Source organism: Carassius carassius, chromosome 16 (genome assembly GCF_963082965.1).
Source record: "Carassius carassius chromosome 16, fCarCar2.1, whole genome shotgun sequence".
Lineage (NCBI taxonomy): Eukaryota > Metazoa > Chordata > Actinopteri > Cypriniformes > Cyprinidae > Carassius > Carassius carassius.
The window spans coordinates 19,519,578-19,545,676 of NC_081770.1; the positions used below are offsets into that span (position 1 = coordinate 19,519,578).

The 26,099-nt window shown below is 36.6% G+C and overlaps 2 protein-coding genes across 6 annotated transcripts; one reads left to right on the forward strand and one right to left on the reverse strand.

Moving 5' to 3' along the window:
- Positions 1-251: 251 nt before the first annotated feature.
- LOC132159823 (DNA-directed RNA polymerases I, II, and III subunit RPABC1) lies at positions 252-4,643 on the forward strand. The gene is made up of 8 exons (XM_059569437.1): positions 252-415; positions 578-752; positions 841-956; positions 1,040-1,120; positions 2,571-2,629; positions 3,053-3,131; positions 3,850-3,923; positions 4,571-4,643. The coding sequence occupies exons 1-7, from the start codon at positions 359-361 to the stop codon at positions 3,913-3,915; spliced, it is 633 nt and encodes a 210-aa protein (XP_059425420.1). The 5' UTR covers positions 252-358; the 3' UTR covers positions 3,916-3,923; positions 4,571-4,643.
- Positions 4,644-4,936: 293 nt separating this feature from the next.
- LOC132159824 (rho GTPase-activating protein 45-like) lies at positions 4,937-25,417 on the reverse strand. 5 transcript variants are annotated; one of them, XM_059569441.1, is made up of 23 exons: positions 24,466-24,903; positions 23,444-23,840; positions 20,649-20,792; positions 19,943-20,027; positions 16,299-16,371; positions 16,050-16,110; positions 15,030-15,164; positions 14,712-14,773; positions 14,511-14,621; positions 12,196-12,276; positions 11,893-12,060; positions 11,663-11,800; positions 10,659-10,849; positions 10,453-10,568; positions 10,225-10,323; positions 9,099-9,200; positions 8,851-9,014; positions 8,079-8,267; positions 7,870-8,007; positions 6,786-7,024; positions 6,451-6,688; positions 6,235-6,331; positions 4,937-5,558 (listed from the first exon to the last, which is right to left on the reverse strand). In XM_059569441.1, exons 1-23 carry the CDS (start codon positions 24,589-24,591, stop codon positions 5,221-5,223), a joined length of 3,492 nt encoding a protein of 1,163 aa, XP_059425424.1. In that variant the 5' UTR covers positions 24,592-24,903; the 3' UTR covers positions 4,937-5,220. The 5 variants fall into 5 exon arrangements, with proteins under 5 accessions (XP_059425424.1, XP_059425423.1, XP_059425421.1 ...); XM_059569440.1 differs by lacking the exon at positions 24,466-24,903 and adding an exon at positions 24,980-25,417 and having other exon boundaries at positions 4,938-5,537; XM_059569438.1 differs by lacking the exon at positions 24,466-24,903 and adding an exon at positions 24,980-25,417 and having other exon boundaries at positions 4,938-5,558.
- Between the last annotated feature and the right edge of the window lie 682 nt (positions 25,418-26,099).

The window sequence follows — 26,099 nt, forward strand, 5'->3', positions numbered from 1 at the left end:
GAAGTTCCAGACAATCGGAACCGTTTCGAGAATGTTACACAACCTCCCCACATTCCTTCTTTGTTTTCAAACAAAATCAACAATGATGAATTATTTAAGATTAATTGCAACGTTATTGTAAATTAGCATTTATTTGAACTATTATTCATATATGACATTTTATTCGTTGAAAGCGTGTAGCAAAAGCTTATACATTTACAAAAACATTATTTAGTACACGTGGAGTAAAAGTGCGCACTGTGGCGTAACGTCTGACGTCAAATATATGCGCCGTCAGAAACGGGACCCTAACGTGGAGTTTATTGGCTCAAATAAGCGGTCTGTTTTTATCGTAATATTTTCCTCTTTTTAACGAGATATGGATGACGAGGAAGAGACCTACAGACTATGGAAAATTAGAAAAACTATAATGCAGGTAAATTAAAGGCCATATATGACTTGTTTACATGTCGCGCGGACAGTTGATTGTGACGCTGATTCGGATCCGCACGCGTTTCACGATCTCCTAACACACAGTACGCATCCAAATAACTGAAAATGCTATTATGTCCTTTTGATATCTATCTTAATCTTTCAGTTGTGTCACGATCGTGGTTATTTGGTGACGCAGGATGAACTGGACCAGACTCTCGAGGAGTTCAGAAGCCAGTTTGGAGACAAACCCAGCGAAGGCCGACCGCGACGAACCGATCTCACGGTCCTGGTCGCCCACAACGACGACCCCACCGACCAGATGTTCGTGTTCTTCCCCGGTATGAAGCCCAGCTCGTGTTGAACTCGTCCGTTACGGACCGCCGAGCAGCGCATGATTGATCAAATCTGCCGTGCTCTTGCTTTCAGAGGAACCGAAGGTGGGCATCAAGACCATAAAGATTTATTGCCAGCGTATGCAAGAAGAAAACATCACCAGGGCAATCATTGTAGTCCAGATGGGCATGACGCCCTCCGCCAAACAGGTGACGCAAGCATACACAATTACATTCAGAGCAGCATTGACTGTTAAAGCGTTTAAACTTTGTGTTTGTTTTTGAAATTTCAGTCTCTGGTGGACATGGCGCCTAAGTACATACTCGAGCAGTTTCTTCAGCAGGAGCTTCTGATAAACATCACCGAGCACGAGGTGAGGAGGCCGTTTCTGATTGGCTGTCAGTGTTTTTACAGTCCAGTCAAACCAAAACTGTGTTGATTCCAGATGTAATTATTTATTTATTTATTTTTTTACTAGTGGGTGCAGGACACTATAGTTCACTTATGTAAGTGAGGATATTAAAACAAAGTAAACTGTGACATACCAAAAAAAATCTTCATACAGTTTACTACCAGTAATATGGGACCAAAAATTATTCAGACACTTTGACCTGACCATATTTTGCTGTAGTATTTTTCTTTAATTGCTAATTTAGACTTTTTACACCACAGACTGAACAAAATTAAGTATTGCTTGGTCATTGATTAACCTAGATTGGTATTATCTAACTGTGTACTTAAATTTATCTATTTTATCTTAACCATTACATACCTTTCTATCAAAGTTATCTGACATTATCAAGATCAATTTGTTCTGAACTTCTGACACAGTTTAACTCTTGAGGATTGTCATTTTATTACCCTTTTCTAAACAATAGGTGAATAAACTGTGATAATGTGAGAAATATCTGAATAAATTTTGGTTTGACTGTAAATCAGCTAAAAGTAAAATCGGTCAGATTCCAACGTCATCGTCCATCTGTGCTAAAATCATAATGATAACTATGAATTTTTCGAAATGGTGGTCTATGGTGGTTCACATTACAACTGTAATTAGGAATATCATTCGTATGACTTGAAGAACGACCCCCCCCCTCAACTTATAAACGATAAAAACATTGACAGCCAATCAGAATTCAGAGTTCATGCATTTAAAGAGACATACGAAAAAACTGAAGTGTGCTTTTATAATATTGATCTCTTTTAAAGCCCAAAACACACTGCAGGATTTTCGGCTGTCCCAGACGACAAGACTGATATTGTGAAACAATCGTGGCTATTTCTGTGCTCATGGCTCCTGTGTCGTGCAGTGAGAGAGGTTCGAAGATGGCCCTTGTCACGGTCTTGCGACCAAATACGATTCAGCAGAAACATCGCATACAGGGTGTTTGCTGTTACAATCCACGTTTACTGACCAGCCAATAAAAGCGCAACAAACTCAAAGCTCTTATCCCTTCCTCTTTCGCCACTTCCACTTTTTTCAGCACACATAAAAACCACAACTGCTAAAGTGTGATTTATCATGCTCTTATTGTTTACCACCAGTGCATGCTGATGACATTTATTCTTGTATAGTAATGTGCGTTGTCTGGTCGTATGATTTAATATCATCACATAGTCTACATTCACGTCACTCCCAAGTTTATTAGATCCATGTCTCACAGTGTGACATGCAGTGGTCTTACTGGTGCAGTGCCTTGGGCTTTAGGCATTTTAGATTTTTATTGACTTATTTGGCCATTTGCTCCAAAATGCTAATATTGCACATTAATGTTAATGTAGTTTGCATAATAATAATAATAATGTGTTTTAATTTCTTTCAGCTTGTTCCAGAGCACATAGTCATGACTAAAGAGGAAGTGACAGAGTTGCTGGCACGGTAGTATCCTTTGAGTTTTGGTTAAAGTTTATAGAACTGTTTAGTTAGTAACAATGATAGTTTTTGTGTGTGTGTGTGTGTGTGTGTGTTTGTTCTTCTTATTTTACTTTTTATTATTATTTCTAGTTTTAGTTAAGTTAAATGAAAATGAGAAATCTTGCCTTGGCAACTAACATTTAATAATTTCAGTTGGAGGGATTAACACACATGAAAACTGTCAACATTTACTCTCCCCTCAAGTCGTTCTACACCTGTATGGGTTTCTTTCAAACGGGGGGGGGGTGTTTACTATGTAAGTGAATGCCTGTGTTCATTTTAGGCAACAAATGTTTTATTTTTTTTAGTTGACTAAATGAACCCTGATTTATTAGATTCAGTTGTATGGTTTAGTAGTTGGTACTTGAGCCTTAACCAACCCCTCTCCAGTAAACTAAAGGAAAGCCAGCTTCCCAGAATTCAAGCCGGGGATCCTGTTGCCCGTTACTTTGGCTTAAAGAGAGGCCAGGTAGGAACTCGAATGTGTATTTTCTTGTTTTCACTTCTCTAAAGCCCCGTTCACACTGCCAGCGACTTTTTCGTCGTTAGACTCGTGCTGTGAAGACACTTTTGGGCATTTCTACTGCTGCCGCCCTGATGTTATTGGTTATTGGCTTGACATATCTTTAGAAAATGCAATCACAAACTATATATGTTGCTGGTAAAACTAAGATATCATTCTAATAGGACTAGGAATAAGACATAAAAGTGCCATTCTGTTATTGGAGAGTGTCATATAAACTACAGCAGTGCCTGTGCGTTAAATCATTAACCTAAACTGCTCACTGCATCATAAAAGGAACAATTTGAAACATCAATGTATCATTCAAACTCACTTATATAGCCAACGGTTTCTTTTCTACTCATTTTTTTGTATCAATGTATGTGGTTACAGTCAAATCATATAAAACATTGAAATCACTCAGGAAATCTATGCTGTCATGAGCGCCACTGACAGATTCAAAACTCCCATTAGGTTATCGCTCGTGATAAAGTTGAATAATTCTCAACTTTTGTCACTTCACTTGCATCGCTGTTCTTGCAATGTTCCATTACCAGCTCAAAAATGTAAAATGCATGGGATTCTGTAGCTCTGTGTTGTCGTCGTCATCGGTGGTGTGAACGGGACTTTAAAATCTCTAGTTTTAGCATTTGAGTGTTCAAGTAACTTGTGGCATGTTCTTCAGGTTGTTAAGATCATCAGACCGAGTGAAACTGCTGGACGGTACATCACATACAGACTGGTCCAGTAATGCTTTAGGTAGTACTTGTTTATTTGGAGTATTTGTAGATCAACAATTAAAAATTCAAGATTCAAATCTGTGAATCAGTGGTAAAGGGATACTCCACCCCCAAAATAAAAATGTACATTATTTAGCAGATGCTTTTATCCAAAGGGACATACAAATGAGGACAACGGAAGCGATCAAAATCAACAAAAGAGCAATGATATAGAGGTGCTATAACAAGTCCTCAGTTAGCTTAAACGCAGTACACTTAGCTAGGGCTTTTAAATAATATAATAAAACATAGAATAGAAAAAGAATAGAGCAAGCTAGTGTTAGTTTTTTTTTATTAATTGCTTTTGTTAATTGTATAATAAATGAAAAGAAAACCAACAGAATACAAAAAGATTAGAAAGCTAGTTTTTCTGGGTTTGGAACAACATGGGGGTAAATGATTAATGACAAAATGTTTATTTTGTGGTGGAGTATCCCTTTAAGTATCATTACTATATTGTCTTCAGTACATAGTTTTGAATTAGTTTTTGTTTTCTTAATGTCTATGTAGTTTTTAAGTGTCGTTTTAGTGCCTTCACAACTAATTATATATATATATATTCTGTATTCTTTAATTCCTTAAAAATGTTAACATTAAATGATATTAGTTTCATCTTTTGTTCAACAGATTTGAAACTTTCTCCAACTGCTGAATGTGAACTTTAATAAATTATTTTGCTATTCTGTCTCTGTGTGTCATCTGTGTTGACATCTTTCCATATAAAAAAAAAAATGCTGTTAGTTTGGTCCCAAATGAGCTGTGAACACTAGCCTCAAAACCTGAAAGTAAAGAAAGCACAAGCACTCACCTTTTTCTTTCTGAAAGCCATTGTCGTGATGGGGAGAAGAAAGGGAAGGTGACAAACGTGTGTGCAAATACACACTAACACACCAAACTGCTACTATTCCTGAACTCATTGGCTAGCATGTTATCTGATAACCTTCCCTTAAATCTGATTTGCATGCAACCATGACATTAGTTTGCATTGGCTGTAAACTGATACTTTTTGAAATCACTCTTTTTTTATTATTAAAAGACAAGTGCAAACATAAAACTAACAACAGAGATATTCTTCGACACTTGGAGTATAAGATGATTTCATAAGATACAAAGCATGAAGACACTGGAGGTGAACCGCTGTTTTTGTAAGATAAAGCCAAAAACCATTTGAAACATTGTTGCTGGATTCTAAGCAGAAGTATTTTAAATATTAAAATGCATCTAAAAAAAAAAAACCCCAGACTGGACGTTACAGATAAGCCCATGCTGTGGTGAACTCAGAGAGTGAGTGTTGTGGTGTTACTCTGACTGATGTTTAACGCTGCCAGCGAGCTTGTGGGCGCTTCCTCTGGTTCCTCTAACTCAGGCGGCTCGCTCTCAGGGGGGGCAGGGGGGTCACTGTTGGGGTTTGAGCTGGAGGGACACTGCAGGTTCACCAGGAGGATGGGTGGTTTCATTTGGGTTTCGGTGGTAGAGTCGAGTGCCTGGTCTGTAGGACTGGGGGGATGAAGATCACCTCTGGTCTGTTCCTCGTCTGCTTCTGAATCCGAGTCCAGACTATGATCCAGAGAACCAAGTGTTCCCGTCGAACTCTCTGCTGACACATGACAGATCACTGTAGATATTATATATAATATATATATATATTTTTTATTATTATTTGATTGAATGCACAACTTCTCATTGAAATTAAAGTAATATGTATAAGTCAAATGAAGCTAAACACCTACTTAGAGTATAAAAAAAAAAGTCCAAATAATGGTGATTTAAATATGAATCTTACATTTACATGAATATATTGGTATGTACATTAAAAATACAACATGTAAAGCAAATGAAAAATATAGAATACAAAGTGTAAAATATGCATTTAAAAATGGTTTAAAATATTAATAAGAGGTTATATTTTTGTATTAAAAGGGGAAAAGGAAAAATTAAGATATAATAGAAATACAATTCTAATATTTCTAAATATTAAAATAATGGTGTAATTGAATTCTATATATATATATTCATAAATATGAATTTGAAATACATTTAATATGAAAGGCTAATGTAAGTGTGTATATAATATGGCAAAATAAAGTGAAAAACTAACAAAGTTATTTAAAAATTGAAAGATTATGACTATTTATATAAAAATGTATATTAAAAATAAATATGAATTCAAACAAATGAAATGTATAACATTTAAAAAAAATATATATCTATAAAAAAGATAAATCTAAATATACACAAAATGCATCTGAAGAAGGTAAACCAATAATATTAGGAATAAAAGTCTGTAATACCATGGCTCTCTAACTTGTCCGTCTCTGCAGCGCCGGGTTCATCTGCGACTCCTTGTTCATCATTCATACAGTGCTCTTCGCCATCAATGCTGCTTTCCTGCAAGGAGAAAAACATCACATTTGTTCAGCGTTAACAGTTTAACCAGTGGACCTCCCATTAAAACGCACCGCTTGCACAACAGGAGAGATCTGATCAACTGCGTATGAATCTCAGACCTGCTGTAGAGACTGTGTGTGGGCGCTGCTGGCGCTTGCAGACCGACTGGAGTCCGAATGGAAAATGGCGGGATAAAACACAATGAGGGTCTCCACTATGCGGGCCTGATATGGGTAATCCACCAGAGACGACAGAGACACCGTGGCCCCCGAGGGCCGGGGCCGCATCAGTGAGGGGCCAAACACGATGCCAAGATTACTCGGGCTCATCTTATTGTCATCTTCCAGTTCTGCAATCCTGAAAACAGAGGGACATTAACCAAATAATCAGTGTTTGATAAACCGAGTTTGGCAGAGTCAGAAATGTTAGAGGAAGTCAATTCTAGGCTTTGTACCTTCTCAGGTGGCGTGCTATGTAGCGCAGAGTGGTGGTGTTTGGTCTGGGCAGCTCTTTGAGGAGGTTCTTGAGCCTGCCCACGAGGGCCAAGAGTTCAGAGTCTGTCTCAGGGCCGAGGTCCACCAGGTCGGGCCCTTTGCCCGTCTCTGCTCCCTCTGGGCCCACTACAGCCAGACTTTCCTTTGCTAGACCCATCAGACTATTGTAGAGACGAAAGGGCATGATGGGCTCTGGAAGCTGAGGAACAGACAGAAATACAAAATAAGGATGTAACAACCGTTTTGGTGACCATATGAGGATATGAAAGCCACTGCTCACAATGAGTGCAGTTTACTGTCACAGGGAACAGTTAAAGGATCTGTTGAACAAAAATGCAGTGTTGCAATATATTAAAAACAGAAAATGTAATTTTATATAAATATTCATAATTTTAGTTAATTAAAAAAAACATTGTTAATTATGAATTAATATAACTGTTCTTGAAGACCTGATGGTCAAAACGTTGCATCATTAAAAAAAAAAAAAAAAAATGTATGGATCATTTACATGGAGCGTGTGGACAATACGTTTGGATTTTTGCTTTATTAACATAACTGAACATTAAAAAAAAAAGATATTAATAAATTAGTTACATTTGGGGAATCCAAAAATGCTAATAGTTACATTTTTATTAATAACAATTTTAATGTAATGGAATGCAATAAACATTATTAATAATAAATCATTTAGACAAGTTTTTAATTACATTTTAAATATACATTTGGGTTATTTGAGGGAACTCTACAAATGCAAATTTTGTTATAATTTCTAATGTGATTTAAGAGAACAATGTATACATTAATTATTTTGATTAAGTTGCATTAATAAATACAAAACAAATGATATTATATTAAATTAGTTATGTTCAGGTGAACCAAAAATGCAAACTTAAATAGTCGATTACAATATAATTTTATTACATTTTCGTATAATAGAGAATAATAATAATAATAATAATAATATAGAAAACCCCAAAATGCCATTTCCACAATATTATGATAAGAATGATTTTTCATGAATGTGGTGATGCAGTGGTGGCTCACCTGCCGCAGGTACAGCTTCAGTACGTTGCTGATGTCATGTGGCGAGCACTGTGACAGCTCCACCAGCTCTTTGCCGTTCTCAAACGCCTGGCACAGCTTCTCCACCCGCGTCTTCACCCCATTCACGCGATAAATACCCTGACAGAGAGGAGGACCATCAGCACGATCCTGCATTTCCATTGGCTGAGACCTGCTGGATCTGAAGGTACCTTCATTCTCAACGCTCTTCTCTCGATCTCGCCGATGCACTTCTTGATGATGAAGGGGATGCCGTCAGGACTGTTGCCGGACACCTGAGAGAAATCCTGCCCGAACAGCTGAAGGCGACCCTGGAGCTTCTTGTGGCCGCACTGAATGGCCAAAGTCTCCAAGCAGCGCTTGTGACAGGCCAGGAAACACTGCCAAGAGCAAATCAGACTTTAGAGCAGCAGCTCACCCCAAAATAGAAACTCTGTCATTAATTACTCTGTTTCAAACCATAAGACCTTCGTTTATCTTCAGAACACAAATTAAGATTTTTTAATGAAATCCGAGAGCTTTCTGACCCTCCACAGACAACAAGGATCCTTACACGATCAAGGTCAAGACATGTTGCAATGTCATTGTTAAGATAAACCACGTGACATCAGTGGTTCAACCACTTCAACAAAGCTATGAAAAAAAAAATAAAAGACTATTCAACAATTTGTCTCCTCCGTGTCATAAAGCGTAGACAACGTATCAAACACATCTGTGATACTCTCCAAACATGTGATCTTGATCATGCAAGGATCCTTGCTGTCTATAGAGGGTCAGAGAGCTCTCAGAGTGCATAAAAAAATATCTAAATGTGTTCTGACGATGAACGAAGGTCTTACGGGTTTGGAACGACATGAAGGTGAGTAATTAATGACTGAACTTCCGTTTTTGGGTGAACTATTCCTATTCCTAAGCCCGGCTTATTTCAAACACGAGGCCCAAGTGCAGCCGGCGTGACCTCACCTCCTCGCACTCGGCTCCCTGGAAATAAACGTAGCTGTCACATTCTCTGCATTTGGACGGGGAGCGCAGTTTACGCAGTTTGTGCGTCTGAGCGGCTTTCGACAGACCCACGTTCCTGAACGGGCCGGTGGGCACCACGATCTCAGGCTCGATGCCGTTTATATCTGGAAAACGTTGAGCAGACCGTGAGAAACTGGAGGACAGGCACAGAATAGAAAGGAAAACACTTGTGTGCTATTTTGTCTTACTTGGCGTTTCGAAAGAAGTAACATTTGAGTCTTTCTCATCTGCGTCTTCGTTTGATGACATGGTTCCTGTCGATGATGTTCGGGTCATTTTACTTATGTCACCTAGAGAAAAAAAAAAAAACAATAAAAACTGTTAATGCAAATTGAAAATATATTATACACACTTATTTTTATTCGTTAGGGGTGTAATGGTACATGTATTTGTACCGAAAACTGTCGGTATGGGTCTTCGGTTCGATACAAATCATTAAATTTTCAGGAAATTCAGACAATACAGGCCATTTTTGATGGTATTTGATGTGGCGCGACATATCGCTGTAAACTAACGCCTCAGTCCTAACGGATGGAAGCACAGAACGCAATCATCCCTTCATCTTTATTACTACTTTTAATGCAAAATATACAGGAATGAACATCTCATCCCTTGCGTAATCGCTCAATAGGCCTAAGCGTTTCAACCGTCGAAAGACATTAAAACAGCTTGCAAGCGAAACATCACGTAGCATTTAATTTACCTCAGGCAAGTCTTCAGTGTCCATAGTTAGAGAAACGAGGTCTAGAGAAGAGCATTTTGTAAAATATTACACTTTAGGCCTATTTCATCTTTTTTTTTACCGGTTAATGATGTCTAAATTAATGCATATGTTTAAATAAATACTTTATGAAACAAGTTATGACCCTGTAAATTACTACATTTCAACAACAAAGACAAATTGGATAATTTAAAAGTTAAGTAAATAATTTTTTTTTGAAATGTTTGTATATCATTTTATAATTTGAGTGTTGAAGTTAAAAATAAATAGTAACTGAATTCAAGTTTGGGATCTGTTGTTAATTGTAACCTTAAGGTAGCCGAATGGAAAAGAGCTCTGTATAGTTTGGAGCAAAAGTTGAGGTGGGTTTTTATCTCCAAGAACATGTTTAATTAAATTTCCTTAAAGAAAGAGCCATTTGTTCTGTAAACCATTGTTAAATAAAAAAACAAACCTGTTTAGTTTTTTCCTCCTGTTGTACCGAAACGTACTGAACAGAGACGTCAAAACCAAAGTACGTAATAAATCATCATGTTTGTTTACCGCCCCCCCCGTCCTTTTTTTGTTTTATTAGTCATGGCAGGAAGTTTTACCTGTGCTGGTAGTGGGGGATCCCAGGCCGCTTCCTCCTTCCACACTGTCTGTGTCGCTCACTGTGGAGCCCCAGGATTTGTGGGTCATTTGACCTCGAGCTGAAAAGTAAAACAATTCAGAATCATTTGCGCAAATATTTTAGATATTCCTAACATACCAAAAAAATCTAATCCAAACAAGCACCTTTTGAAAGCACTGAGCATACCTGCATATATCACTGCACATACCTCTCTTGTGTTCCTCTTTGTGAGAGGCGCTCGTATCTCCCGTTTCTCCAGCGGTGGGCGGGGCTTCAGCACTGCTGTGAGCGTCAGCGCTGTCTGCACGAACTCTGACTGACGGCCTGAATTCAAGACAAGACAACACCTCACTATAATATTCACATCCACTTCCAAGATATTCCATGTCTGAAAGCAAGAGGAGTGTTTGTTACTGGCTGGAGGAGGCAGAGTAGGCCTCAAACTCGTAATGCGTCTCAGGCTCTTCACTCATCTGAAGGTCTTTGACGTGCGTGGCGTACTGTTGTCCCGGGTCGTACAGTTTACTGCTCTCACACAGCGTCTGATAGTGCACCGGCAGCGCTACCGTCTGCATGTGCATGATCTGGTAGTAGGAGATGGTGGCCTGGAAAGAGTTTCACACAGTTAAAACTGCTCAAGATGGATTTGGATTGGAAAGTTTTCTTGGTGAGAATTTTTTTTGACCATGTTAATCTGAGTACTGCATGACAGGGCCATTGATCAAGTATACACACAAAATACTACAGAAAAACAACCTTAAAAGGGTCTCATTCAAAACATATTTAGCTTTACAAATATCTTGAGAGTTTAAAGTCAACTTTATGACTTTGAAATTGACTAGCCATAAATATTACCAGCCATTAAACTGTATTTTAAAATGGATTCTTGATCTAATTTCTATATTGAAGAGATTTCATTTTAATTCTGCATTTATATTTGCTGGATCTCAAAATATTCCCAAAAATATCTGCTTAATATAAAAATGTCTTTAAACATTTGCTACATTTAGAAATATCCTCAAATACATTTCCTGTGTTTTAAAACACAGGAATTCAAAAATATACATTTTATATTACAAATATCTATCCATCCGAGCTGTATTGAAAAATATTAATACTTGTTGTATTTAAATTTTTTTTCCCTTACAAATTTGCTGTAATTTTGCATACCTCCCTGATATATTTACTATGTGTTGAAATATTTCCCTTGTATTTTATAATGTGTACTCTAATAGATTTTTGGGTCATAGTCTAAGCGAGTCTTGTGCAAAATACCCTTCGAAAAAAAAAAAAAAAACTGATGTTGCTCCTCAATTTCATTTGTGGGTTTTATTTATTTTTTTTATATAGAGATGTAAAGATCAATAAGTAATGAATAAAACCCGTTTGATTTTATCTAGTGAGTGTGAAGAGTTTACCGAGCGGATGGTCTGGTCGCTCTGTTTGATGACCTCCTGGATCTGCCGCAGGACCGTGACCTTCATGTGCTCCAGCTCCTGGTGTTGAGTGGTGACATCTGCGATACAAGTCCGGTATGTGGCCTCTGCCTCCTCAGCCTGAGACCCACACAAAAACACAACCTGTTAACCACTGAACCTCTATTCCTGCAAAAAAATTAGAGATGTATTGTGGGAGTGCCGAGTCTGACCTTGTTGCGGGCCTCTTCCTCCAGCCGTTTCTTCTTGTCTACTGTTTTGGTGGTAGAACTGCCGCCCTCCTCCTCGGCCCTGTTAGCCGCCGTCCTGGCCTTGTCGTACTCCTCGCAGCGGGTCATGTAGACCTGCTTGGCCCTGCGAAGGTTGGCCTCACACTCCATCTGTGTTCAAACACACAACAACCCTTACAGACCTGCGCTGCTAGCGTTTCGTATGGTTTAGTGCATGAAGACTCCTCCTGGCTGGAGCTTTAAAGTGTTCTGGTAGCTCATAAGAGGGATAAAAGGAAACGTTACCAATTTTCTCTTGGCCTTCAGCCACTGTTCCTTGATCTCCTTGCGCTTCTTCTCATGCTCTTGTTTGCGGAGCAGCAGAGGCTGTGGATGAACAAAGCACATGATGCTTCACAGCAAAATACTTCATGCTACAGATTTCAAGATATTAAAACTATGACTGAACAATTAGAACAAAATGTAAACTTAATAACGATGACGACGACAATATATTAAAAGGAGTAAGGAAAGAAAGGAAGAAAAGCATTTTAAAAAGTCTCATTCAGATCATTTTTCACAAGAACAACCATCATCAACAATAAAAATACATGCATACAGTACAATAGTATGTTTATAAGTAATTACTAATAAACATTGATCAAATTAGCACACTAATCTAACTTATTGCTAATGAATCTTATGGTTAACCTGATAGCTGAAGAGTCATGTTAGAAAGAATGGCAACTGCTTAGCATGCAAACCAATTAGCCCGCTAAGCTAACTAGCATAAGTCAGCAAAACACAAGCAGGGTAAATTTCTGAACTGTTTTCAAAAGTTATGAATGTTTTTGCAAAAAAAAACCTTATATCTCTGGAATACTAGGTGGTGCAGTGTTCAGTCTTCAGTCAGGAACCTTCAGAACAAGCTGATGGGGATTCCTATCGAATTTTGCGCCAGTGTCAAATCGTTTAAAAGATATTGCAATTTATGACAAAATTCAGAATGGCGGACAAAATGATTTTCGGACAAATTGTTCAGTTACAAGCAAAAATTTCTTTCATCTCAAGACCTGGAGCCATTTACAACTTTAGCATGTAGCATCAGAACAAAGTTTCATTTCGATTGATCAAATGGTGCGTTCAAGTCATCTCGTATAAATCGTATTTACGAGTTGAATGCACATGAACGCCACCACAATATCGTAAATACCAGTGGGGAGCTCGGGATTTTCTTTAAGCCCCAATCTGTACGAGTTGGGGGCGTGTCAGTGATTAACATGGCGGAACATACAATACTTAAAGGTATTCAGCTGTGATATTGTCAGGCTTTTCTATTTACAGCGCAGTAAGTTAATCGACGGCATTATAATATGATGGCATTATAATATAACAATGCATCTTGTAACAAAGTTGGCAGCGGCTTCATAAATGAATTTAAAACATTAAAAAACAAAGTATACCTAATGCACATTTCTTTGTTCTTCATTTTCTAGAACAAGAGTTTAAGAACATTGCTGTATTTTTGTGTTATTAATTAAGAGAAAGTACTCCGCCATCTTGCTCTGACGAAAGTGACTTGAATGCACATGCCGCCGCCGTTCGTATCCACCTCGTGCATACGAACTTCCCAGGAGGACTTGAACGCACCAAAAGTTTGGACAAAATACAGCCTTTGAACCAATTTTGGGTCAACATAGTTAAAGGGAGAGTTCACTCAAATGAAAATTCTGTCATTAATAACTCATCCTCATGTCGTTCCAAACCCGTAAGACAAGTTCATCTTCAGAACACAAATTAAGATATTTTTGATGAAATCCGAGAGCTTTCTGAGCCTCCCATAGACAGCAAGGATACTACCATGATCAAAGTCCAGAAACATAGCAAGGACATCGTTAAAATAATCCATGTGACATCAGCGGTTCAACCGTAATCTTAGAAAACTACGAGAATACTTTGTGTGCAAGGAAAACAACTACTTAATTCAACAATTTGTCTTCTCTACATCACCCTATAGCACCATTTTGGAGAGCATCACATACTTCAACAACGTATGCTGTTCTGCGTCACCTGGTCCACGCAGATATGCTTTGATCTGAATGAAAACAATGTAAATGGAGCCATGTGTGTTCTGAAGATGAATGAAGGTCTTATGGGTTTGGAACGACATTAGGGTAATTAAATGACAATTTTCATTCTGGGGTGAGCTATACCTTTAAGTTCACCACATCAAAACTTTTGAACAAAGATGTATATCAAAATTCAAAAGATCAAAGATCTAAGCCAATTTTTGGAAGAATTGGACAAATTTTGTAGGAGGAGTAGTGAAGAAAGAAAATGGAATACTGTAATGTGCAGAGTCTTAATGTATCCTATTAAACAGAAGCAGCATGAAGAGTGTAATCAGGTGTACAAAGTTACATTTATCTAACACAAAGGGTTCAAAAGTTATAACCATTTGAAAAGTGAATTTCTGAACTGTTGGTGGTCCTATAGAGTTGGTAAGTTCACCATTCATGACCATAAATACAAGTGTGCCAATTTTCACCATATTCCTTCTTATGGTTCATATGGTTGCCATAATAATAAGAGTGCAAAAGGTGGACATGTTGGTGTTGTACCATGATGAAGGTCTGGTTGTGCAGGGTGGAGGCCGCCTGATGCATCCCATTGCTCTGCTCCAGGTCCTGCTCCAGAGCCAGAGAGTAGATGGAGAAGAAGGGCATGTGTGGCTGATGGACACAAAAAAAAAAGAGACACATGAGGAAGAAAACAAAGCAATCCTGAAGATGTCAAAGAATCTGAGCGAGGTTAGTTCTCACCTGTGTGATGGTCTGTTTACAAGACTGATAGATCCTTTGTAAGCCCTTGGAGAACTCCACCTCTGTACAAACATTAACTAATAAAGATTCACTGCAATTTAAGATGTCAAAGTAAAATGACGCAAGAGGAAGTAAAGAAAGTAAAAATAAACAAGCAAAATATAAGTAGCAACAGGACATGGCTCAACCAGTCAGGATTTAAAATCAGAACTAAGTTTTATACAGAACTATATACACTTTTTTTCAGTCTCTTATATAATACTTAAAATCTAATTTTACCTCCAACCATCACATCACTGAAGCCACACGTGATCCTACCTAATGCAAGCTTCCTCTCAACATAGCCGATCAGATCCTTGATGTATTTAGAGATGGTTTTAGCATACGTCAGAGCCGAGTCCACTCCTCCTTCACTGCGCTGCAGGATAATGTCTACCTCTTCAGCGCTCCTCGCTGCCAGCACACATAGAATAGAATTATGGGAGTTTCATTTTAGGAAAAAATACATTTGTAGAACTAATGAAAAAAAAAATCTTTGTTTAGCAGAAGACAAGTTATGTTAATAAAATAAGTCATCTAAAAATGTATAATAATAATATTTATTTGTGCATGCATAAAAGATATTAAGGTCCAGCAGAACATACATTTAAAATTTTAAATAATTTTATCATTATCACAACAATACTACCTCTAATAATTATTATTTAAAAATAATGCGTTTTAATATATTCCGCATTCTGTAAGTTTGCATATTTGTAAGTAACTTGTATATTTGCATATTTAAACAAGTTATCTTAATAATAATAATAATATTAATAATAATAATATTATTATTAACAATAAAATTGTTAATATTTTTTTATTTTAAATAGGTTCTGCAGGATATTTAGTAAAGATCTCTTATTTAATATTCATATATGCATGAATTTATTTGTTAGAGATCTTTACAAAATCTCCTGGAGAACATTTAAAATGATGAATTATATTATAGTTATTTTTATTATAACAATACGACTACTACTACTAATAATAATAATAATAACAACAACAAATATTTATTTATCTTAATATTATTCATAATTTTAAATATGTTACGCAGGAGAGTTTAGAAAATAATGGATAAATACTATTAGTTCTATTCAATTCTTAAATGTTCTGCAGAACACCGTTCTCTTATAAATCATTTAAAATATGTTCTGCACAAGACTTATTAAAAAAAATAGCATCACAATTATTAGCAGCTCAATAAATTAATAAAAATGTTGTCATCACAAAAATACTATATCAGTGCATTCCGACCTGCTTTTCTGTATTTCTGAATTTGTCAAAACAATGTACCCAGCTCAGATGAATCACTCCGTGTGTGTGAAGACTCATGACCCGAGAGGTTCTCCATAGACTGAACATTCAAGAGAATAAACACACAAATATTTAGATCACACATTGGGTCACATACACATCGGTCATGTGTGTTCATGTGAGTCTTATTTCAGAGGAGGACGACTGCGTCACAGAGCAGTGACTCTAAATCACAGAAGTCAAACCCTGCTGCCAACATCCTCTCTGAACAGAGACTGACACACTCACCCTGCTCTTCTCAGATGGCAACACCGACAACAGTGTGCTGCTGTCCACCTCTCCCATCAGCAGCTCAGACACACTGACAAAACACACAGACAAAAACAACAAGAAGTGAAAAATTCTGAATCCAGCAGGTGATTAGATGCCAGCTCTCAGCTTCCTCTTTGCTTGGTTTTTGCCACAGAAACACAGTCACATTGCACTGCTGCATGATTTAAGGTTTTATTCACAGGAAATTAATGCTAGACATGAACAAGACCATTTGAGCAACATTTTGTGCTGCCATTCAAAAAATTTATTGATACGGTTATGAAAAGTTGAAGTGACAACAACAGCAATACTACATGAGAGATGATAATTATCAGATCTTTGAGGGTTTGGGTTTGTCAGCGTAAGAGCAGAAGCCACAGATCAACTTCCTGTTTTTTCTGTAGAGCTACGATTAATGTCAATGATCTAACAGAGCATTTTGAGAGAGATGATTTCATAATGTACACAAAGTATGCTGTATGGCACTGCAGTCCGGTTATCTTAATGTATGATTAATTTAGACTGGTAAAAATAGAATTAAACTAAATCATAAACAGAATAAACCAAAGTTTTAAAAAAGGAACAGTGCTTTTTCCTTCTTAAATTAATTGAACTACATAAGCTCAACCAATAAATTGTCCTGTTTATTCAAGGGGAAATTGTTCCTTTGGAAATTATTTTGAAATATTTATTCATTTAGTGATCGATTTAAATGCATTTACATAAATACGTTCCAAAAGAATGTGCTTTTCCTGGAAGAAATCGAAAAGTGGATAAATGGATAGAAATTAAAAAAAATAAATTGTATGCAAAAACACAAGATTGTTGTCACATGACCTTAGTGTCCATCCATCCAAGTTTTTGTAAAAACAGATAACTCCGTTTTTAACCAGTCAAAAATTGTGCATTCCAATTAATATCAATCTAACTGCCATTGGGTTATTTTGATTAGGTTAAAAAAAAAAAAAAAAAAAAAAAAAAAATTTACAAAATAAAAGAAATCGATACAATGAAAACAAAGTTATCTGCTTTTGTAAATACACTTCATGCGTGTCTAATATATATATATGGGTTGTTGATGTGACATGGAATTTTCACTGTCTTACAAGATAAAAATGAATATAATTAATATTGTCATCATTTAAAATGCTGTAACTAGTTAAACATTTTGTCCTACATGGACCTGTTGTTATAAAAGCTGCAGTGTTATATTCATTTCATTTTTGAGGCAAATCTCAAACTTGTCCTATGGTGTGGCTGTCTCAAGCGTGGTTCAATAAATTATAAACTTTTATAGATTAAAAGAAAAAGCATGAAGTGTTAATAAAGACCTCCGGAATAACTGTACAAGTGTCTATTTTAGTAATTGGTTATAATTCTTTGTCCTCCAAACGTGTGAAAAAATAGGAACTAGTTACATTTAGTCTCTGAAACCCATGTCCTCTGGTGCAACACCACATCCTTATTTTATATCGACCAATTCCGGAGAAAACCGTAATTAGTTGAAGAACCCCATTCATGATCGTGTTACTGAAGCCCATAACATGAGCACATGGTCCTTTCGGTCTCAGAATTGTCCAAATATTTTACTTTTTTGGAACCAGTACAGAAGTGTTATGTTTTGTTGTTCTTTGGTGTGACTGCCCTAAATTATATATTTTTTAATTAAAAACTACATGGAAAATTATGCAAATGTGTCTTGCTCACCGCTAATGACAAGTTAGCTCGGAATAGCAAGGTCGTTAAATTGACAGAAAAAGGCTGACATTTACAAAAAAAACATTTTAAATCAGGCTTAACTCCTTTTTAGACCATTTTCAATGTTCTTAAATGCAATAATTACATTAAACTATTTTCTGATGTTTTTAACAGAAAACTTGTACTGTTATAAAGTGTCGTGAAAATAAGTATAAAACATGATGCTTTGTTTTTGAGACCGAATGAACTGAGGGAGAGAAAGTAGTGGAAGAGAGGACACGGAAATATAGACAAAATTAACAGGGATCCACGCAGAAGATCGTAAGAGAACAATGAAGAAAGTAAATATAATCAAAATGATGCCTTAAATAATCCATTTAAATCTTAATGAATATAGTTTGAATATAAATCATATTTAGCTTTGACACACATGCAGCAGGGGGCTAGAAGAGTTTCAGTAACATACTGACTGACTAAAAGACTGGATTTTGTTTATTACATTTTTTTGTACGTTAAAAACCCCTCAAAACAAACATGATTTGTATCAAAATAAATAGAGAAAAATTAATAACTACCATTTCTGTCCATTAGTGTGACGTAACGTCCTATGGTCATGGCGTGACACACATAATAGAACCACAGATTTGTTTTTTTTCTAAATTATTTTATATTGCAGTAGGGGAGACATTATATCACTCAACTTTTAACGGTATCATTTTGAGCAGTTTTGAACGAATGACAGCAAAATTTGTCTTGAAATTGTCCAACAAGTCATGAAAAAACAAAATAAAAAATAAAAAGTCTAACAATAAAGATCTGTCTTGCTATTTCTGTATTATAGAGTTTTGCTATGTCACACCATGGGACAAATTTATGGTACATTTCAGTAAAAAAAAAAAAAAAAAAAAAAAAAATTGAAATTTGAGGTTAGTGACACTTTAGATTTTCTCAAAGATCAAATGTCACACTTCATAAATATATGCATTTCTTTTACAAAAAAGGAGATGGAGAGAGAGATAAACACCACTGGCAGGTCAATCAAAATAAATACTTCAAAGAATAAGTGCTAAAACAAATGGGGTGAAATTACTTTCGTTTTCATTACGCTTTATTTACTTTCATTTATCACATCTGAAATGGAAACTCAAGTAGAGCACACTGCATTGCAGGATACAGTATTAATTAAATACAATACTGCTCTCTGGTTGCATACTGCACATTTTGATAAATGTACAATTAAATCCAGGTAATCTATTCATACAGCAAAGTGGTGCACACAAAAAACCTGGCAAAATATATTTGAACCTTTTTCAACTAGAAAAGGCGAGGGATTGGATAGACCTGAAAACCTTTTATTATTATTTTTTATTTATTGTGCCATTGTTTTTCCACTGTTTGTGTGTTTGAGTTGGCCAGTGGTTCCCAAACTTTTTCTGTCGGACCCCCCTTTTGTAGAGAATATTTTCAAGGCCCTTTTTTTGGAAAGACTCTTATGCTAACCAAGGATACATTTATTTATTAAAATACAGTAAACATTGCAATATTATGAAATAGTCAATTTAAATGATCTATTTGAATGTTTTAACTAGAGCTCAAACGATATATCGGCCGATATTTGGCTTTTTCCCAAATATTGCCATATATGTTTTTCTGTTTGACCGATGTGTTCGTGGTGGGACTTATTTTTTGATGAAATTTGAAATCATGAATATAAACGCATCCACATTATAGCAAAATCCATATCGTGGAACAACATAATACCGTTAGTCACGTTCATACCAGTATAGCGACCACCCCTATCTCAGAGTAAAAAATTAAGAAAATCATGAGAAAGTTTGCACAATTATGAAGATCTAAAGTCACAAGGACTTTTTCCCAGAGCTGCTGATAGCGTGATCTGCTGACGAGAGCTTCATACTCACTTGCTGCTAAAGGCTACAGCGATGGTCTCGATGGCCTTCTCAAAATCTTTCTTGTCTGCTTCATTGCACACTTCATAGTGGTATCCTGAAGTCAAAGACAAAAAAAAAAATGTTGTTAGTAAATTGCTTAAAGGGGTCATATGGTGTGATTTCAAGTTTTCCTTTCTCTTTGGACTGTTACAAGCTCTTGGTGCATGTCTGGCGCTTCTGACACACAGCCTGTAAGTACGTTTTCATATGTAAAGAATTTGCCACTGATGATTCAAACACGAGTTGAGCAGTGTAGAGTAGTGCTTGTTTGTTTTTTCTCAGATCACAAATGCAGACATGGTTTTATCTTCACACCACGCAATACACAAACCATAAAAAGACAGTACAAGTCATTATAATCAGTAATTAGGTGCCCACTGGTTGCAACAAATACCTTTTTTTTGTAATGACCAATCACAAAGCACTGGATAGCTGGCCAATCAGAGCTCACCTTACTTTTTAGAGTGATGAGCTTTGTAAAAATCTACGCGTTTCAGAAAGGCGGGGCATAGAGGAGCAACAGTAATGTAAATTGTGGAAAATGTGTTTTTTGAACCTTAAACCGCATCAACACATTGCATTACACCAAATAATGTCCTTTTTAGCAACATATGACCCCTTTAAAATGACAGAAACTTATTACTGCTGTAGAATGGCTGTAAATGGCTGCTCTAACCTTTGACCTGTGAGATGAGCTTGCCGGCAGCAGTGAGCGTCTCCACCGTGTTGAGGAGAGGGTACATGCTGATGACCTGCCGCAGGATGCGCAGAACTTCCCCCAAACACTCATGGGCCAATGGACGCCGGTTCTCCTGTTTGTCTGCCAAAAACCATCAACAACATTATCATCAGACTCTTAACAGCTTAAAATAAACATCTAGATTACAGCCGCACAAGCTCACAAGAAGTTAAGACTTCTGCTTAAACTTAGATTTTTGTGCCAAATGATAATGCTTCACACAGTGTTATCAAATTAGCAAAAATATAATTCAATATCTGGGCCATATTTCATCAAGCAAGCAAGAAATTAATAAAAAAAAATGTAATATAAATTTTAAGAAGAATAAATCTGTAATTTCACCCCATTTGAAAATAAATGCCACAACGTAAAAACAGACAAAAACCAAATACAAGTTATGAAAAAAATAATCTGGTTCATATTTTAACCCATAAGAAAAAAAACCCAAAACGACATAAGTAAATAAATACGGTGTTCATATTTTCACCCTACATTATACAAAAAAGATAAATAACTTATTTAAAAAAAAAAATTTGTCTTGTTCAATAAATAAACAATTATACAAAACAAAAACAAAGAAATAAAAAGCAAACAAAATAAATTGACAGGTTACACTTTCTCATCTTTATCAACATTTTTCTTCTGGTTTTAGGGCACAATATGACCTAGATATTTCTTCGTGAACCCAGTAACCCTTTAACCGACATGTCAATGTCTATCATGCTGAGAAATATCTGCAGTGATCCCAAAAGAGTCGAGATGATGCAAGACCGTTCTTTTGTTCACACAATGTTGCAGTGCTTTCTGGTCTGCTGTGACACGTCTACAAGCCACTTCCTCCTTTCACGGCTCTAAATGTAACCAAAAGCAAAAAACACCTCTTACTTGAGTTTCTCTGTGTTTGGTTGAAACTACCCAACTTCTATAGTAATGGGAAGCATGAACAACTGGCTTTATCCCCCAATCACACAAAGTAGGCCATTTGTGTTCAATTATTAAAACAATAATAATAAAGTTGTGGAAACTGTGGCATGAATCAACCATCAAACCCAAGGCCATATGTTTGAAATATGGCAAAATGACTTAGATGTATACTAAATTTACTATTATTAGTAGTAGCATTTATTTTTTGGACAACTATCAAGTATAATATTAATAATTTACTACCATAACATAGATGTTTTCAAACTTGGAGCAGCAAAAGAATTCATAGGAAAATGAATAGAAATACATTTCTATAAAATTATTAAATATACACATTATAAAACTTCTTGCAACAACAACCTTCAAGAAGAGTGCCTTTGTTGTCTTTTTTAGGGGATTTGTTTGGTTTGGATGAATTGAGAAGAGATTCATGCAAATAAATGTTGCATTAATAAATTAAAATTATTTCTCTTCAGATTGAACTGGTCTAACTGAAAATTAATCAACATATATATACACATATATATATATATATATATATATATATATATATATATATATATATATATATACACACACACACACACACACACACACACACCATGGTTTTACCGTCACTGTGCTTTTTATACGGATCCTCTTGGGGAAAAGACTGTTTTGTCTATCTTTAGTGAAATATCAGAAAACTATAACGGATTTTTAGTTATTTATGGGTAGTACTACATGCTTGATGCTGAATGACGTTGCTCTACAAGTCCTGAGAGCGGAAGGGGGTGTTTTCTGAGAGAACCGTTTCCTGCCCCAGTGTGGTGCACCACAGGAACTCAGCCTCACTGCAGATACAGGAAGATCAGGGCCTCTTGAGCGAACTCAGCCCCGCCCCTTCTCTGCTCCATGATCACATGATCCTCAGCGGAAGGGGATGTTTGCGTCAGGACGTGCAAAAAGTCATGTGGCAGACAAGTTTTGAGCACAGTTGGGAGTTTCTAACATGAAAATAAGTACCAGGAAATGTTTCGGAAACATTTCATCCAGGTCAACTACACCGTAAAAAACCCTTTATTGTAATTATAACGGTAAACGACTAAAAATGCTACGTTAAAAACCTGTTAAATGGTTAACGGTAACTTCTTATTATGGGTGAAAAACTAAAATCTTACAGCACTTTATGTAACTTTACAGTAAAATACAGACATTCACAAAATTCTTTCAAATGGTGTGATTTAAAAAAAACAAAAGATTCAAATCAAAATCATGAAGTCATGCAGATTATTTTACTGTCATTTGTTAGTTTATTTTCTGCTCCCATTTTCATGTTTTAATTTTAGTAGTTTTTTGCGTTTATAATTTATTATTAGTTTTGTTGTAATTTGGTTAGTTATTTTTAATGCGTCTACGGTTTGATTTCAATGATTTGTATAATAATAAACATTTTAAAATATACGTTTTAAATAAAGTATTGAATAAGTTAAGATTTTATTTTATTATAAGTTAACGTGCATTTAATCAGTTTGTACTTTCATTTTTGCTGACTATTATAACCTTGTTTGTGATGAAGTTTGAATCTTTACAAACATTTATGGTGGTTGTAAGTATATTATAAAATGTACAAAACCCATTTTAGGTATATTATTGTACACTTTGGTACGTTAATATTATATTAGTCAATTAAATGTTTTAATGTAAATTTAAGTTCAGTTCATAAAACCCAAAATGTTTCTACCATATTTTTTGTGTTAAACTTCTGGCAACCACAGCTGCTGGTTTTCACCCAAAACTTCACACATTCTTGTAGTTTATTATCTTACCTTCAAGCACAACATCTTTCAGTTTCTCCACCGCTTTGGCAAACCGCTCCACTATGCGCAACAACGACGGGATGTCTTCCACCTCGATAGCCACTGTAGTCTCGGGTGTCTCGGGCGAGGGACTCTGGGCGATGACGGACTTCCCTGCACCCTTACTGAAAACCCAAGACTGGATTGGGAAGCCTGCAGCACTTGGATTACGACTCAGGGAAGTCGGGCGCCTTAGGGTGCCCATTGGGGACGGACTGCCAACCAGCTTAGTGTGCTGGGCCAAAGGCGTGCCTGGACAGGAAGACGGGACTTCTAGGACAGGGGGAGACAGACTGGAGGAAGTATGGGATGAAGAGGTGACTGCATCCACTGCATCTTTCCGAGGCTGTTCTTGAAGAGCAGAGAGCTGTACGATAAAGGCAAAAACAAGGATATAGTGTGGGCAAACTGATAAACATGACAAGTCTTAAGGTAGAAAGTTCTGCGGATAGAACACAAGATGTGTGACTGACTACAATAGACGGCTGTTAGTAAACAGAACTTCTTTACACAAGAGCAATTGTGTAACCGTGGCCTACTTCCTGTCACACCCCGAAGAGCTGATGCCACACTAACTGGCACCGCTGAGGCCTAAAAACACTCATGGCGATTAAAGATGAATATTAAGCCAAGATACCAAAAAATCCCATCAATTAGGACTCATTTCGGCATCATTTTAGTCAACAAACGAATGATGCAATACAATACGTAAAACAATAAGTGTTAACAGGGTGATATCCCAAATTCCAGTTCACTTTTAAAAGAGGTTGGAGATTCACTTTGATCTAATTAATTTTTAAAAGAACAAATATTCCTTGTAGACTTTCAATATGAGGTCCTAAGGTAACATGTATAATAGTTTTACAACTGGTTACGCCACATGACAGGATGCATATCATACACACATGCATATTTCAAGCAGTTACACAAATATTTACTGCTTAAAATATGCATACTGACAAAAAAAAAAAAGTACTTTAAATACAACCCACCTGTTTGAGCCAGACGTTGGGTCTATTTGGTAAGATGTCCAATTTAGTTTTGCCGTTTGATTTTTTCACTCTCTGACTAGTCGCGTAAGGACTGTAGCTTTTGCTATTTGATCCACGCTTCAACATTTCCAGCTACTGAGCGTTGAAAATCAACTTTCGATACGATTACCCATCATATCTCATCCTTTTAATTCAACACATTCAACTGAACCTTAAAAAACACCTGGAAGTAAATCAGTTCAGGAGAAAAATATTCAAAGTAAGGCAAAACCTGAACTTCTCAACCCCTTGATGCGCCATATCACACTGAGCAAGTTTAGACCGTCCCTTTAGTCTTATTTTTAAAATAACATAACAGTCTAGATAACCAACTCGAATTCTACTTTAAAACACTGAAAACGTTCTTAAATTTCCCACCAACGTCGAAAACCAAGCGAAAACATGAGCGCGAGGGTGAAAATGTCACTCAAGTTGATGGGCAGGAGGAAAAGTCGAGAGATGCTGTGAGACTTACTGATGGAGAGTTGAGAGGGCTGTTTCCTGTTCGGCTCTTCTTTGACATGGAGTGCGTCTTTATCAGTTCCCTTGTCCTTTTAGAGAACATTTTAAGATTTAGTTGTTTCGATCCGACGCGTATTTCTTGTAATTTACCGTGTAGCCCCCCAGCCCACCCCCCGGCTCCCCATTTCAAAGCGCTGATGCGAGGTTTCCACACTCCGAGCTCGAGCTTGTGTCTCACACCTCTAATATGATCGCACATTGACTGAATCTACTGACACTCATCAGAATAGTCTGAGGCGCATCCGCTTTTTTCTCTCTCGCTGTGACTTTGACAAGTGAAACTGCGTTGCCATGTATAACTGGATAACATCATGCATGCTCGCAGGGACTTTTAAAACGAGGTTTATGCAATGAATTACATCATTTTACGACAAAAAAATAAGCTTTGGCCAACTGCCCCACACGTCGTTGTTGTTAATGTCTGTCACCTGCTGTTTAATTAAATTCTAAAACAACGCCCACTTTCGAGACAAAATCATGTCTTGAAATCTTTTTGTTTCACAAAACATCATTTTAACGGCAACTCTTTTTATAATTTTCCCCCCATAATGAAATAGGTCTATCTGTGCTAAAACAATATTGTATCTGTCTTGAAATATCTGAACATAGCAGTCTTACGCAAACAAATACAAGAAAACCAATCGCAAAATGCAATGACTGTTTCACTGTAAAACACACTCGCACACGCACACGCACACGCACGCACACACACACACACAAATAGAGGTGCTTAAAAGGTTCTTCACAGCGATGGCATAGAAGAACCATTTTTGGTTCCTCAAAAAAACATCTCTTTCTTACCTTTTTATAATCTGAAGAACCTTCTTTTGACACAAAAAATAAACTGTTGTGAAACAGAAAGGTTCTTCAGATCCTAAAGGCTCTTTATGGAACCATTTAAACAAAAAAGGTTCTTCTATGGCATCATGAAGCACCTTTATTTTTAAGACTCTCTCTCTGTATAATTTCCTAGGATCTCAATTTGCTCCCTTGCACCCTAGGTAGTGAGTCTGTATATCATGGACATGTACCCAAATTTCGGCACTGAATGCAGTAATTTCAGTAAGAGAACA

Excerpts from the sequence above, each read along its gene's own strand:
- LOC132159823 (XM_059569437.1), top strand. The coding sequence starts at position 359 with ATGGATGACGAGGAAGAGACCTACAGACTATGGAAAATTAGAAAAACT. Across the intron at positions 416-577 it reads TTAGAAAAACTATAATGCAG|TTGTGTCACGATCGTGGTTA; the intron begins GTAAATTAAAGG and ends TTAATCTTTCAG. Across the intron at positions 2,630-3,052 it reads ACAGAGTTGCTGGCACGGTA|TAAACTAAAGGAAAGCCAGC; the intron begins GTATCCTTTGAG and ends ACCCCTCTCCAG.
- LOC132159824 (XM_059569438.1), bottom strand. The coding sequence starts at position 25,225 with ATGTGCGATCATATTAGAGGTGTGAGACACAAGCTCGAGCTCGGAGTG. Across the intron at positions 10,569-10,658 it reads TACTCTGCCTCCTCCAGCCA|GCCGTCAGTCAGAGTTCGTG; the intron begins GTAACAAACACT and ends TCTTGAATTCAG. Across the intron at positions 9,015-9,098 it reads TACTTCTTTCGAAACGCCAA|ATATAAACGGCATCGAGCCT; the intron begins GTAAGACAAAAT and ends AACGTTTTCCAG.